The sequence below is a fragment of the Hyaena hyaena genome, unplaced genomic scaffold (genome assembly GCF_003009895.1).
Source record: "Hyaena hyaena isolate Hyena2069 unplaced genomic scaffold, ASM300989v1 scaffold_1352, whole genome shotgun sequence".
NCBI lineage: Eukaryota > Metazoa > Chordata > Mammalia > Carnivora > Hyaenidae > Hyaena > Hyaena hyaena.
In genome coordinates this window covers 260,423-275,940 of record NW_024081987.1, presented here as the reverse complement: position 1 = coordinate 275,940, position 15,518 = coordinate 260,423, and the positions used below count along the sequence as shown (strand labels likewise).

The 15,518-nt window shown below is 34.8% G+C and overlaps 1 protein-coding gene and 1 pseudogene across 3 annotated transcripts in view; both read left to right on the top strand.

The window, feature by feature from the left end:
- Positions 1–15,518, top strand: part of RMDN1 (regulator of microtubule dynamics 1) — a 52,049-nt gene that overhangs the window by 14,647 nt on the left and 21,884 nt on the right. For all 3 annotated transcript variants that reach the window (XM_039223462.1, XM_039223460.1, XM_039223463.1), the window contains exons 2-4: positions 2,671–2,788; positions 10,982–11,078; positions 13,133–13,292. In XM_039223462.1, coding sequence (XP_039079393.1) covers positions 2,671–2,788; positions 10,982–11,078; positions 13,133–13,292 — 375 coding nt within the window. The remainder of the gene's footprint in view (positions 1–2,670; positions 2,789–10,981; positions 11,079–13,132; positions 13,293–15,518) is intronic.
- Positions 4,894–6,216, top strand: LOC120225205 (annotated as a pseudogene).

The window sequence follows — 15,518 nt, the reverse complement described above, 5'->3', positions numbered from 1 at the left end:
CTTTTCCTTCTTTTTCTAAGTATCATATCACCACCACCATACACACCCACTCCCCGTGGCCTCTATCTCTAACCCCATCTTGCTTCTCCTTGGTATATATGAATAAACTCAGAAAATTAAATGTTACAACTGTAACTTTGTCAAATTCAGTTATCCTTTTTTGCTGTTGATTTGTTTCGAAACCAGTTATGTACAATATCCTGAATATTCATGCTCAAAAAAGTAAACAAGGCACTTAGCAAATTGGAATATGTTTTCTCATTCCAGTCCTAGATCCTTATGAGAAGTTAAAATATGGGTCAGATGTGAGTCATAAGAGAGAGTCAAGAATGCCTACAGGGTTTTTTGTTGGCTTTTTTTTTTTTTTTAACCTAAACATCTGGAGTAATAGTTTCCATTTACCCTGAAAAGGGAAGTTGTAAGGTGGGTGAAGTTAAAGGAAGCAGTAGCTGTTTTAGCTAATAAATGTGAGATGCCTGTTTTACTTCATGTGGAGATAGATATCGATTAAGTTGCTGGATACATGATTCTGATTCAGAGGAGTCATCCAGACTTCGTATTATGTTTGTATGTTTTAACGCATTGATGATGTTTAAAGACATGAGACCACCAAAACGAAATAAGTAGAGAAAGGTAAATTAAGTAGATAAAGCCCAAAACATTCCTGGCCAGTGAGGAACTAGCCAAAGTAAAAGAGCAGTTGTTGAAACTGGAGGTAATTAATGATAGTAGTATTCCAAAAACCAAGTGAAAAGTATTTCAAGAGTGAGAGAACAAAGCAAGTAGTGAAGAAAGGGGCTGGATAGATTAGAAAGAGGCATGAAGAAATCGGGTGGTGGTGGTGGATATTTTCATTATCTTGATTGTGGTGATAGTGATGGTTTTATGCATTTATATGCATGTTTTAATAAATTGTACGTGTTAAGTTTGTACAATTTCTTTTATGTTAATTATGTCTCAGTAAAGCTGTTTTAAAAAATAGCCATTTATGACTTAAAAAAAAAAGGAATCAGCTGTCAAATACTGTTGATAGGTCAAGGAAGCTGAGAATTCAGAATTGACCATAGGAAATAGCTTCATCCTTGGTTACCTTAACTAGAACACCATCTGTGGAGGTGTGGGGATAAAAGTGATTTGTAGGAGTTCAAGAGTGAATGGGAAGAGAGGAAGTGGAGACAGAGTACAGGCAACTTTTTTTTTTCTTAATATTTATTTTGAGAGTGCACTGGCATACACAAGCAGGGAAAGGGGCAGAGAGAGAGAGAAGACAGAATCCCGAGCAGACTCCACGCTGTTAGCGTGGTGCCTGACGTGGAGCTCCGTCCTGTGAACCGCAAGTTATGTCCTGAGCTGAAATCAAGTTGAATGCTTAACTGACTAAGCTACTCAGGCATCCTGAGTACAGACATCTTTTTAAAACTTTTGCTATACAGAAAAGTTAGAAATGAGACTAAAGAGAGAAATGAATTCAAGAGGAAGCTTTTAGTTTTTAAAAGAAAACTGCAATTTACAAAGATAGTATAGCTTGGTTCATACCAGTGGGAATAATTCAACAGAAAGGGAAAAAATACTATTTATATGAAAGAGAAGTACTGTTGTAGGAAAGAATTGGTGGAGTGATAACCATATAATTCTTCCTTTATTATTGGTTTTGAGAATTCTGGCCATAATTGTGAAAATTAATTTACAAATATGATTGAACATGCTCTTTATTTTATTCATTGTTTAAAAACTATGGGTTTTATGGATCACTTATGAAGATATCTTTAAAACCATGTACATTTTTAAATGTGTAATCACCATATTTGATAATTTTCACCTTGTCTGTTAAGATTGGTATTTATATATTAGCATCTTATATTTTATTTCATACAGTTACAATATGCGTGCCTCCTTAAATGAAATGTAAATCTCGGGTGCTGGGTGGCTCATTTGGTGGAGTATCTGACTTTGCCACAGGTCATGATCTCACAGTTCATGAGTTCAAGCCCCGTGTCAGCCTCTGTGCTGATGGCTCAGAGCCTGGAGCCTGCTTCAGATTCTGTGTCTCCCTCTCTCTGCCTGTTCTGCCCGTTCCCTGCTTGTACTCTGTCTCTCTCTCTCTCAAAAATAAATAAACATTTAAAAAATTTTTAAAAAATGAAATGTAGATCTTATAATCCAGCACTTACCAGCAGGAATGTGATTTTTAGATAAGTTAACTGTTGTTAGCCTTAGCCATTGTTCAGAATCTTTTCTTAAAAGATTATGCTCTCCCTGTAAGGTAACTGTGTGAAACAGTTTCACTGAAGAATTTGATGAAGTAAAATTTAAGCTTCCAATTTTTTTTTCTTTTAAGTTTGTTTATTTATTTTGAGAAAGAGAAAGAGGGACAGGGAGGAGCCAGAGAGAGAGAAAGAATCCAAGCTAGCCCTGCACTGTCTGTGCAGAGCCCCATGCAGGCCTCACACTCCAGGAACTGCACCAGACCATGACCAGAGCCAGAATCAAGAGCTGGACACTTAAGTGACTGAGCCACCCAGGCACCCCTGAACTTCCAGTATTCTAAGAATTGATTGCTTTGGGGGTAGGAGAAAATTGATGTGGTTTTTTTAATTGATGTAAGTTTTGCTTGGAGTAGCTGTTCCTGCAAGTTTTGTGTTTGATAACTGACCGTAATTGTATCCATAGGTGATGGGAAACTTAGGACCTTTGAAAAGAAGCCTTCTATTCTCAGCCTTTTCTTATTTGGGTTTTGAAGCGTATCAAGTATTTTCTCACGCTGCTGTGGTTCATGCCACAGCCAAAGGTAAGCCTAAGCTAAACATGTGGACTACTTAGAGTTATTTATGTTTGTTATATTTTGTTAATGACTTAGAGTTGTTTTTGAATAGGTAATGAAACTAACATTGTTAGAGGCTATATTATTTTCTGCTTTTCTCTACTTGTCAGTGAGTCTGATAATATATATGTGTGTGTGTGTTTCTGTGTGTGTTTTATCTGTGTGAATATATATATATATATGTCTGTGTATATATAATTTCTTCTAGCAACTAGAGTTCCTTCAGTGAGAAATACTGTTAATACTTTGTAGTTTTATGGGACCCTTGGGGCAAGAATGTTTTTTGCATTTTTATTTTTTTTATTTTTTTTTATTTATTTTTATTTATTTTTTTTTTTTGAGATGTAACTTTTTATTTATTTATTTTTTATTTTTTTTTTTTTGAGATGTAACTGTTTTTTGCATTTTTAAAAGGTTGAGGGATTTGATACGGAGGGATATATATACCACAGAGACTGTATCTCGCCCTTATGACACAATGATTTTTTTTGTTTCCTTAATTCCAAGGTATTAACACTGTTCTTGGTATAGTTAAGAAAGACCAATTACTTTTAAATAGAAGTATTTTATTTACAAACTATGCAGTTGGTGCTAAATATCAAGTAACTGATAGAAAAGTAGAAAAATTCTATCAAATTTGGTTTTTGACATTCTTTAGATAAGTAAACATATTGAAACTTGAATTTTAAAAATTAAATACAGCTAAACCAGTTGTGTATGTAGACAGAGCCATAATTTCAGTATATTAGAAGAAAACTTTTTAAAATCTTTATTTTTGAGAGAGAGAGAGAGAGAGGGAGAGGGGGAGAGAGAGAGAGAGAGAGAGAAGAGGAGGAGCAGAGAAGGGGGGAGACAGAGGATCCGAAGTGGGATCTGGGGTGACAACAAAGAGCTCGGTGCGGGACTCAAACTCACAAACCATGAAACTGTGACCTAGCCGAAGTTGGACACTTAACTGACTGAGTCACCCACGTGCCCCAGAAAAAACACTTTTAATTTATGGGTTAAGCTTTTTTATTTGTTATAGTCCCCACCTTTTACTCATCAAGAAGGTGACTGGGGAAGGAAACAAATTTTATTTTGAATAGATGTTCTTATTAAAGTTTGATAGATGAAGAATTTGAGGATATTAGCCAAAAACTAATATTTATTGATTTCATCTGCCCTTGACTATTCTTATCTTTAAAAGAGCAAATAATTGAGAATTGCTGTTTTTGTTTTATCTTTTCCTTTTTTTAATGTATAATTTTTATGAAGGATAAAGTAGAGGACTTGATTCCCTATACTTTTTACCCTAACCTCAATTCTCACAGAAACTTTATAAGGTAGTTATTATGTATTGTAAAGTGTATTATGATATGATAATTTTTTAAAACTTATCCTTGAGAGGTGTTGCAGTTTTAAGATTTTTCTGTGTGTGTGTGTGTGTGTGTGTGTGTGTGTGTGTGTGTGTGGTCGTATTCCATTATAGTATTTTTTTTAAGTGAACTCTCTGCCCAAGATGGGCTTGAACTCAGACCCAGATATCATGAGTTTCATTCTTTACTGACTGAGCCAGCCAGGCTCCACCCATTATAATTTTTGAAAAGAAACTCAAAGTTTAACTTCTTCAAATTCAAAGTGTCAGAGCAGAAATGAGAACTTTAATCAATTTTTTTTCATCTGTCAACTTAGTTTCAGTGTGCTTCAGCACCATTTCCTTACAGAAAATGAGTGCAAAGCTGTAGTGCTTCCCTGAGCTACAAAATATGGCTCTTTGAAAGGCAAAGCTGAAATTAACTTTAGCTTTGATGGTAATAGCCCCTTTTTTCAAAAGCGTTTTTATTTAAAATTACTGCATATTCAGTAGATTAAAAAGAACATTTTAATTAATATGCTAGACAGCTTGTGAGGGTTGCATGAACTTGACGTGGTCTTGTGCAGCCACAGTAGTGAGCTGGCGGGGTGGGGGTAGGGGAGGAGAGTTGGGGGCTTAGTGCATTGAACCTAAAACTGTTTCTCAACTTTGCGCCTCAAAGAACTCTGATGCGGCTTTTTTCCATTCTCTTCCTTAACGTCTTGAATGAGACACCATGAGCTGGGCTGGGGGAGTCCTGTGGGCAAGCCAGAGACCAGGCACCATAGGAGTGAATTTCTATTGCTTAGGGATAGCTCTGTGTCCCTGCCAGGTGGCATGTGTCCCCTTGAGGAACAGCTGGTCCTTCAGTCCCATCTCCAAGATGATAACTGTCAGGTGTGAACTTACTAAGAATTTCATGTCAGAGGAGACAGTTTGTGACAATAAGATCTCCATTATTGGAACAGGATCAGTTGGCATGGCCTGTGCTATCAGCATCTTATTAAAAGATGAGTGATGAAGTTGCCTTTGTGGATGTTGATGGAGGCAAACTGAAGGGTGAGACGGTGGATCTTCAGCATGGTAGCTCTTTTACGAAAATGCAAAATGTATTTTCCAACAAAGATTACCTTGTCAGTGCAAACTCCAACCTAGTGATTATCAATCACAGCAGGTGCATGCCCAGGAAAAGGAGAAACATGACTGATGTACTCAAGACAAATGTGTACTTCTTTAAATTCATGATTTCCTAGTATAGTCCCCAATTCAAAATGATAGTGGTTTCCAATCCAGTGGATATCTTAACTTACATAGCTTGGACGTTGAGTGCATTTTCCCAAAACCGTGTTATTGGAAGTGACTGTGTCTGGACACTGCCTGCTTCTGTTTCGTTATTGGGCAAAGGCTTGGTATCCACTCCGTAAGTTGTCATGAATGGATCCTTGGAGAACATAGAGACTTAAGTGTACCTGTGTTGAGTGGAGTTAACATTTAAAAAAAAAATTTTTTTATAGTTTATTTTTGAGACAGTGAGAGAGCATGAGTGGGGGAGGGGCAGAGAGAGAGAGACACAGAATCCAAAACAGGCTCCAGGCTCTGAGCTGTCAGCACAAAGCCTGATGCAGGGCTCGAACCCAGGAACCGTGAGATCTGACCTGAGCCGAAGTCGGACGTTTGACTGAGCCACCCAGGCTCCCTGAGTTAACATTGATGGTATCCTTTGAAGGATCTGAATTCAGAAATAGTAACAGATAAAGATCCTGAGCACTGAGAAAATGTCCACAAAGAAGTGATAACCTGTGGTTATGAGATGTTTAAAATGAAAGGTTATATAATTGGGCTGTTGGCCTCTCTGTGGCCAACAGATAGCATAACAGAAAGCATTTTGAAGAATCTTAGAAGAGTGCATCCAGTTTCCACCAGAACTAAGGGCCTCTGTGGAATAAATGAAGTGTTCTTTGCAAACTTTTTAAAAATAAAGCTGACTCCTGAAGAGGAGGTCTGTTTGAGAAAGAGTACAGAAAAGCTTTGGGAAATATGGAAGGAGATCAAGGTTTAAAGTTGTTCAGAGCTACCCTTATGAAGTTAGTGAAGGAGAGATAATAGTTATAGGATTGTATACAAAACTTTTGAATAAATTTGAATTCATATGTGTGTATATATAGTAGTTGCAATAGTCTAAACATTTTATGTGTGTGTTTAATGTGTTATCGAAATTCTGGTTCTTTTCATCTAGTATATATCAATTCTTTCATTCTGGCTGGCTTATATATTTGTTCATTTATATGCTTTAAAAAAAAAGGTTATAACTTCCTCCACAAGTATAAAAATAAAAGTATTTACAAATAAAAATAGCTCTTTTAGTTCCAATCCTAACACCATAATAAAACTTTGATTTGACCTTGAAAAAAATTTTAACATTCTAAGGTGTAACTTATTCTGAAATCTAAATTTATTGTGTTTATTAAAGATTTTAATGAAAGCTGCCTTATAGTTTAGAATTCCTCCTGTATTTTCAAGCAATTTTGAGCACTTAGGAAGTTAATACAAAAAATGGAGTATGGATATTTATTTGGCCTATTTATTTAATTTTTTTCTATTTAATTTTCTTTAGCTTTGTTTTCTTAAATAAAATATCACTTTATAGTTAGCTGATTGGCATGTTCATTATAATTTGTTTTTTTTTAAAAAAATTTTTTTTTTTTTTAATGTTTTATTTATTTCCAGGAGAGAGAGAGAGACAGTGTGAGCAGGGGAGGGTCAGAGAGAGAGGGAGACACAGACTCTGAGGCTCCAGGCTCTGAGCTGGCAGTCGGCACAGAGCCCGACGCGGGGCTCGAACCCACGAACCGCGAGATCATGACCCAAGCGACAGTCGGACGCTTAACCGACTAAGCCACCCAGGCGCCCCGGCATGTTCATTATAATTTGTGAGACAAGGCCATAGCCCTTGGGGAAAAAACCCACTTATTGACAAAATATAGAGATCAGATTTTCTTTTAAGTTGGAAAATGAGCTGTGTTCTATAAAGCCTTAATTTCATCACTCCTTCCAAGTTTTACTCTGTCATATAACTGTCTCCCGTTTGGTGTACTGTGATCTTTATAGTTTTTAGAAAACGGTCTTTAGAGAATTCTGCTTATCAATACTGCTTAATTCTCTTTAGAGCTACTTCATGCTCATTGAGACCAATTAAAAACTTTTGTCCTCGTCAATATACTGGGATAAAATCCTATTCTGAAGGGAGATGTTTTTAGAAATTAAGGGCATATATATTTTTTTGACATTTCATTTGGATGTGATTGTGGGACCCATTTTTAAAATGGTAACTTCTGTATTTACCGCAATATAGTGCAAATACCCACTTAATGGTCGTAATTGAAGAACTCCAATAGAAAGTTTTTCATTATTTCCTTAAAACAGACAAAACTTAAGGCTCTTAAAGATGTGCTAATACAGTCACAGCACTCTGTGTGTGTGTGTGTGTGTGTGTGTGTGAGAGAGAGAGAGAGAGAGAGAAAGTTCACTTGTAAAATGTCTAAAAGATAATTATAAGTGGCCCATTATTAAATAAAGCTTCTTCATATAATCACTTCAGTTCTCTCTTTTCATATACTTGTATTGATTCCTCTGATGAATCTACAGAACTGAGGTCAGTGCTCCTTCATCTGTACTCTTTTGTACCACAGTAGGGCATCTTTAAGGCACTGCTTCCAGTACTGCTTCAACAGAGTATTGATGTGAAAAATTTGCGATGATGTTGCTACTTAGAGCCTTTTAGCCCTAGAAAAATCCTAGATAAAAATCTGAAAAAATCTAGATACTCATTTTCTACTTTTAAGTTCTATAAGGAGAAACTTCCAGAAATAGAGCTGTTTTTCTTGGTTAGAGGAGTAGTTTTTGTCCAGATACCTCTAACATTGTTAAGAGTACACTTACCCAGAAAACAACAGAAAATCAAAGTTTACTAACTTAGGTCACATCAGTGACATTTTTTTAAGTTCTAAGAATTATGATCTTGTGCATATTCATTTTAGGATAAATTGAAGATTTCATTGTACAACTGAATTAATATCTCATCCTGCGATATTCATTAAGTTGAAAAGTAATTTACTTTAAAAGTTTCGTTCATTTTGTAGAATATGGTCTCTTTATGTCAGTAACATAGCTTATTTTTAAATATTTTCAGGAAAAGTACAGAGCATTAAACAAGTTAAAAAAAACAAAAACAAAAACCCACAGCTGATTGGCAGATATGAGTGGTCTACAGTACGCTCCTACCCTAGTGCCTATGTGAGTCTGTAGTATCAGAGTAAGTGCATTTTTTTCTTGTAAATTGCACAGTGTATGATTTTAGAAATTTCTGTTTGAAGAATTAAGAAAAACATATTTAAAGCCTGGATATTATAGCTTATGGTACTATACTGTATAATAAAGAAATGGGAAATAAGTGACTTGAGAAGTTAAGAATAGAACACAAAAAAAGGATTTAAATTGCTAAAAAATTTATTTTTTGTTTTTGCGAGAGAGAGAGAGAGCATGAGCAGGGGAGGATAGAACAAGAGGGAGACACAGAATCCAAAGCAGGCTTCAGACTTTGAGCTGGATTTAAATTATTTTAAATTATTAACTTTGTTTCTACATTTTTCTTTTAATTGTGTGGATGATGAGATGAAGCATTCCTAGATCATGTTAAGGACAGTAATCTATATCAGTCTTCTCAGAAAGTCTGAGAAAAATCAGTCAATGGAATTAAGTATAGCTTTGCTATTTACAAAATATACATTCATATATGCCGGATCAGTATATTTAATATTGTGTTTAATATTTAAGCTTTGTGTGACAGCAGCTGTAACAAATTACCACAAATTTAGTAACCTAAAACAACATAAATTTATTATCTTATGATTCTGTAGTTCAAAAGTCCCAAAAATGGGTCACACTAGATTAAAATCAAGGAGTTGGCAGGGCTGTATTCCTTTCTGGAGGCTTTAGGGGTGAATTCTTGTTTTCAGCTTCTAAAGGCTTCCCATTACCCTTTACTGAAAACCCTTTCCTCCGTGTTCCAAGCCAGCAATCATTTCACTCTGGCCTTCTTTTCTTTGTTATACCTCGTTTGACTTTCTTCTTCTGCCTTCCTCTTCCACTTTTAAGCACTCTTGGGAGTATATTGGGCGTCTGACTAATCCAAGATCATTTCCTGTTTTAAGGTTAGCTGATTAGTAGCCTTAACTCTAGTTACTAATTTAGTTCCCCTTTGCCATGAGACCTATACATTTTTACAGGTTCTGGTGACTAAGATGTAGACCATTTTGGGACTATTATTTTGTCTACCACAAATATCGACTAAGAATGCTAAGATTACTACTTTTTAAGAATCTTTGGGTTATTGGGGGTGCCTGGCTGGCTCAGTTGGTAGGGCACACAACTCTTGATCTTGGGGTTGTGAATTTGAGTCCCAGGTTGGGTATAGAGATTACTTAAAAAAAAAAAAACTTTGGGTTGTTATAACCCAAATTTGGACACTCAGCCCCTGATAAAAAAATACAATAAAATGGAAGCAAACTTAAGAAAATTAACCAGCCATGTGAATATTGAATTATGGACCCCAACCAGATTGAGGTAGGATTAAAGAAGAATTTGCTAATTCATTTAATTTTTCTATGCTAGTTATAAGTACATCATGATACTAACTTAGTAAAAAATATTTTACATAGTTGCGTCAAATTGAGGAGATTTTTTTTTTTCTGGTCTAGATCTTAATTTTTTAAAAATTATATTCAACCTCAAATACATTCTTATCAATTAAGGCATACTAAGGTAAATAATAAACTTAACTGAACATATTAAAATGTTGGCTTATCTGTAGGACTAGGTAATACTGCACCCTTATAGAAGACAGCTTAGTATGTTGTTCCTTAGTAATAATTGGAATATCCTGAAATTCAAGCTTACTTTTTTTTCTAGGACTAATCAACTTTTTTTTTAGAGCATCACATTGTCTGTAAGGTTTGTATGTTTTATAGTAATGTGTAAAATAGTTAATGAATTGGTTGGTGCATAGTGCCATGAGGTAAGTCTCAGATTCTCTGTGTAGTTAAATTCATGTAAGTTTCTGACGACAGATTTGACTCTTTCTGTAACAGCATCTGTGTAAGTTGGAGCATAAAGAGAGTCTAGTGAGACAGTGTGGTGCAGTCCATTCAAATTAATAATTTTCAGTACAGGAAGTGGGTATTACGTCATCATTTTCAACAGTGGATGGTACTTAGCAACAACAACAGAGAGTTTGTGTATGTAGAGGGTAAGGGTACCATAAATCCCTTGCAGGAAATTGCATTTAAAAAAATATATTTAGGGGCGCCTGGGTGGCTTAGTCGTTAAGTGTCCGACTTTCGCTTAGGTCATGATCTCGTGGTTCGTGGGTTCGAGCCCCGCGTCGGGCTCTGTGCTGACTGCCAACTCAGAGCCAGGAGCCTGTTTCAGAGTCTGTGACTCCCTCTCTCTCTGACCCTCCTCTGCTCACGCTGTCTCTCTCTCTCTCTCTCTCTCTCCTAGAAATAAATAAAAAACATTAAAAAAAATATATTTAGTCAGTTCCACAATAAATTTTCTAATGTGTTTATTTTCTCTGGTTTCAAAAAACACATCATTTACTTATTTCTACTACACTTACATCTAGATTCTTCAGAATTTCCAATCCTTTTTTATAGGTGATTTCTATATCTAATTTCTTTTTTCTTATATATGAAAGTGTTTATGTTTCTTGGAATTTTTGCAGTCTGGCTTGGGAAGACCTACTTTATTGTGTCTTTCATTTTTAGTCTTCAGAGTTGAAGAAATTCTTGAACAAGCAGACTACCTATATGAGAGTGGAGAAACAGAAAAACTTTATCAGTTGCTGACTCAATACAAGGAAAGGTAGGCAATATATGATAGGCTTGGGTTTGCAGTTTCCTCAAAATTTTTGTTATTTAACAATTAAAATGATTCTTGTTGCTTAAAATTTTTTATAATTTTTTAAAAGTTTTTACTGCAAAATAATGTTTCTTAGTGTTTAATTTATAGTGTAATGTTTCTTTCAGTAAATGATTCACAAATGCTATGTATCTCATTAATTTAGTAAAGGAGATTCTCCTTAGTTATTCTAGTAGAATGTTGAAGTATTTTTTACATTTGTTATTTTGCTTTGGATCTTAGGAAGTAGTTGTTGAATATATGGTTATCTCATCTACCTATATTATATATTTCTCATTTTTTAAGTTAATTTCTTACAGGTATAGGATAAAAATGAATTAGAGTGATCATATGCCACCATGAATAGCATCTGTGTATCACTTAAAATTTTTTTTAATGTGTATTTATTTCTGAGAGGGAAAGAGACAAAGTACAAGCAGGGTAGGGCAGAGAGAGAAGGAGACACAGAATCTGAAGCAGGCTTCAGACTCTGAGCTGTCAGCACAGAGCCCAGCGCAGGGCATGAACTCACGAACTGTTGAGATCATGACCAGAGCTAAAGTCGGACATTTAATGACTGAGCCACCCAGGCACCCCTCTGTATCACTGTAGAAGCAGTTTTTTCGAGAAACTAAAAATACCTCCTTTTTCTATTTTAAGTATCAGATTATATGTTTAGTCCAGAGTATCATTCTGTAGTCAGTTTTTGGGAGGATTCAGGTGGAAGAAGATTCTATCCTGGTTAAATAAGGCTAAAATGGCATTTCCAGACCACGTTATCTACTTAATCTTCTAAGTTAAAAATAGAGTCATTTTCAGCTACCTTTCTTAGATTCCCAAGACAAGTTTTCTCACCATGATCCATCATTTTTACTTCCTAAATGTCTATAATATCCATTTCTTCTTCTCCATGTTCCCCTTATTTAGTTATAGGGGCTGGTTTGGTATTTTATAGTCATTTCAGTAATTACTTGAAAAGTAAGCTATTAGATAGTTACTCCATATTTATTTAAGTATAGATATACTATTTTTACCTTTGGTTTCAAAATTTTATGTAAATACCATTTTTAAGCTTATTTATTTATTTTGAGAGAGTAAGCAAGAGAGAATGCGAGCAGGGGAGGAGCAGAGAAAGAGGGAGACAGAGAATCCTAAGCGGACTCTGTGCTGTCAGTGCAGAGCCCCATGTGGGGTTTGATCCCATGACCTGCGCTGAAATCAAGAGACGGATCCTCAAACAACTGAGCCACACAGGCCCCCCAAGTGAACACCATTTTTTGTTAACAAATACATAATGGGCTTAAAGGCAAACATTTAATAAAAAGGATAAAAAGTCTAATGTTTTAAAAATATTTCTAACTCTTAATTACGGTTACTATTTTGTTTATTAACCATTTCTTATATTATTAAAGTATATTCAAATGGAAGTTCTTCAAGGGGTCTAATGCCCTTACTTGAAATATTCCATGCATCATGGAATGGATGACACACTCAAACATAAGATTTATCTTGAGATTTTGTTATATTCAGTCATTTATTTATTAACGCGTATTTATCATATACCTATTGTGTGCCAGGTCCTATATTTTGGCCTAGGATATAGCAGTTTTGTTTTTTAAAGCATGACCCTATCTATAAAGTTTATATATTTTCTGGTATTATCTGAACCAGATAATATTAAGTAAGAACCATATAGTTTTCTGAAGGGCCAGTGCACTCAAGCCTTAAGTTATATGTTGAATTTGTAGTGCAAGTGTTTAGAAAATTAAAATACAAAGATCTTTTCTAAGGAAGTTAGTATTTTAGATATTATAAGAAAGTTAATATTTATGTATAGTATCGAGTATTAGCAAATAAAAGTTTTTGTGTGAAAGAATATAGCTTTGTGAATAATGGCTTTTGACACTACTAAATCTTCACTGATGTGTAAGACCATCATTTGTATTCATTAGTGATATGACCTTTAACAATTTTTAAATTTGAGCTAAACTGGTTATTTTATATTTATTTCAAATTAGTGAAGATGCGGAGTTACTGTGGCGTTTGGCACGGGCATCACGTGATTTAGCTCAGCTTAGTGGAACCTCAGAAGAAGAGAAAAAGCTGTTGGTCTATGAAGCCCTAGAGTATGCAAAAAGAGCACTAGAAAAAAATGAACGCAGTTTTGCAGCTCATAAGGTGAGTTGCTTAATGTAATGAAACTGTTACCGTCTACTGAGAGGTACGTTAGTCTATACTTAATTATTATTTCTAATAATGTTATTCCTAATTTACATAGGAAAGAAAATTTCTCTATTTTAACGAAGTAGGGAAGAGATTTAGTTTTATAACATTTTTTCAAAAATGTTTTTTCTGTGCATTCTTGAACATTTATTGTAACTTTATTAGTGTGTTCATAAATTAGTTTTGTGAATGTTTATTTTTAAACAGAGTGTTAATAATTTCATGAATTACCTATATCTTTATTCCTAGTAGTATAAGCATTTGACAATTGTTTACTCATTTTCCTCACATTATATTTCTGTTTTATGTAGAGGTGAAAGTAGAGCAGCTGGACAGCTGAGACCTAGTATAACTTTCACACGTAACTCTGCTACTTTCTGAATTTCCTAACTGGTTTAGAATAATGTTTTTCAATGGATACTGTAGGGATACATGGGGACATTATTCATATTTTGGATTAGGACATCATGTTATCATGTTGGACTGTCCTCAGTAGACTCCCCTCAAGTCATTTTGACACCCAGATTTCATCTCTACCATTTCTAAATGCTCCCTAAGGATTCCTTAAATTTGTTGAGATTTGTTTTATGAACCAGTATGGTCCACCTTTGTAAAGTTTCTTTGTGCAATGAAAAGAATGCTTATTCAGTTTCTTGTTGGGAGTATTTTATAAATTCAGGTCAAGTTGGTTGATAGTGTTGTTTGTCTTCTGTATCCTTACTGATATTCTGTCTGCTTGCTCTATAAATTATTGAGAGAAGGATGTTGAAATGTCCAAATATGATTGTAGGTTTGTTTCTTTGCAGTTTTTTTGTTTTTTTTACATTAAAAAATTTTTTTTTAGAGCATGAACAGGGGAAGAGGGGCAGGGTGAGAAAGAGAGAATGAGAGAATGAGAATCCTAAGCAGGCTCCATGCTCAGCACACAGCCCGGTGCTTGGCTTGATCCCGTAACCCTGGGATTATGACCTGAGCCGAAATCAAGAGTTGGATGCTCAACCAACTGAGCCATTCAGGTGCCCCTTTTTGCAGTTTGTTAATTTTTGCAGCATGTATTTTAAAGTGTTGTTATTAGGAAGCATTTAGAATTGATTATATTTTCTTGATGTATTGACCTCTATCATTATAAAATGATCCCCTTTTATCTTTGATATAACTCTTGAGGTTTTTTGTTTGTTTTTTTTCTTTTGGTTTTATACTCTACTTTGACTGATAGTAACATAGCAACTCTTATTTTCTTTTGATGAATGTTAACATGTTACATCCTTTTCTATCCTTTTACTTTTAACTGATTGTGTCCTTATATTTAACATATACTTGTAAAAAGGTGATAAATCTTTTATTTTTACTTCTGTAGTTCTCATTATATAAAATTTATCATTGTAATACAGTGCAGTGAATTTTTAGCATTTTCACTGTGTTGTGCAATCATCATCACTGTCTAATTCCAGAATATTTTTGTTACTCAGTTAATCCCAATTCTCCACTGCTCCTGTCCCTTGCCAACCACTAATCTAGTTTCTGTCTCTGTAAATTTGCCTGTTCTAGACATTTCATATAAATGGAATCATATAATATATGTCCTTTGTGTGTCTGGCTTCTTTCCTTTAGCATAATATTTTTAAGGTTTATCCATACTAAGTACATGAGAGCACTTCATTTTTTTATGACTGAATAATACTCTTTTGTTTGGGTATACCAGTTATGTTTATCCATCACTGTGAACATTTAGGTTGTTTCCACTTTTTTGCTATTATAAATAGTACTGTAGACAATTGTGTACAAGTTTTTGTGTAAACATCTGCTTTCACTCTTTTTTCTTAAGGTAAATTCACACAACATAAAATTAACCATTTTAAAGCACCCAATATAGTGACATTTAATACATTTACAGTGTGGCATAACCATTACCTCTGTGTACTTCCAGAACATTTTTATCATCCCGGAAGGAAACCCTGTACCCATTAAGTAGTCACTCTCTATTTACTCTTATTTCCAGCCCTTCACAACCACTAATCTGCTTTCTGTCCCTATGGCTTTACCTACTCAGGATATTTCCTTTTTTTTTTTTTTTTTTTAAATTTAGTTTTTTATTTTTTTACAAATAGTTTTGTCAAATTAGTTTCCACATAACACCCAGTGCTCATCCCCACGAGTGCCCTCCTCCATGCCCATCCCCCC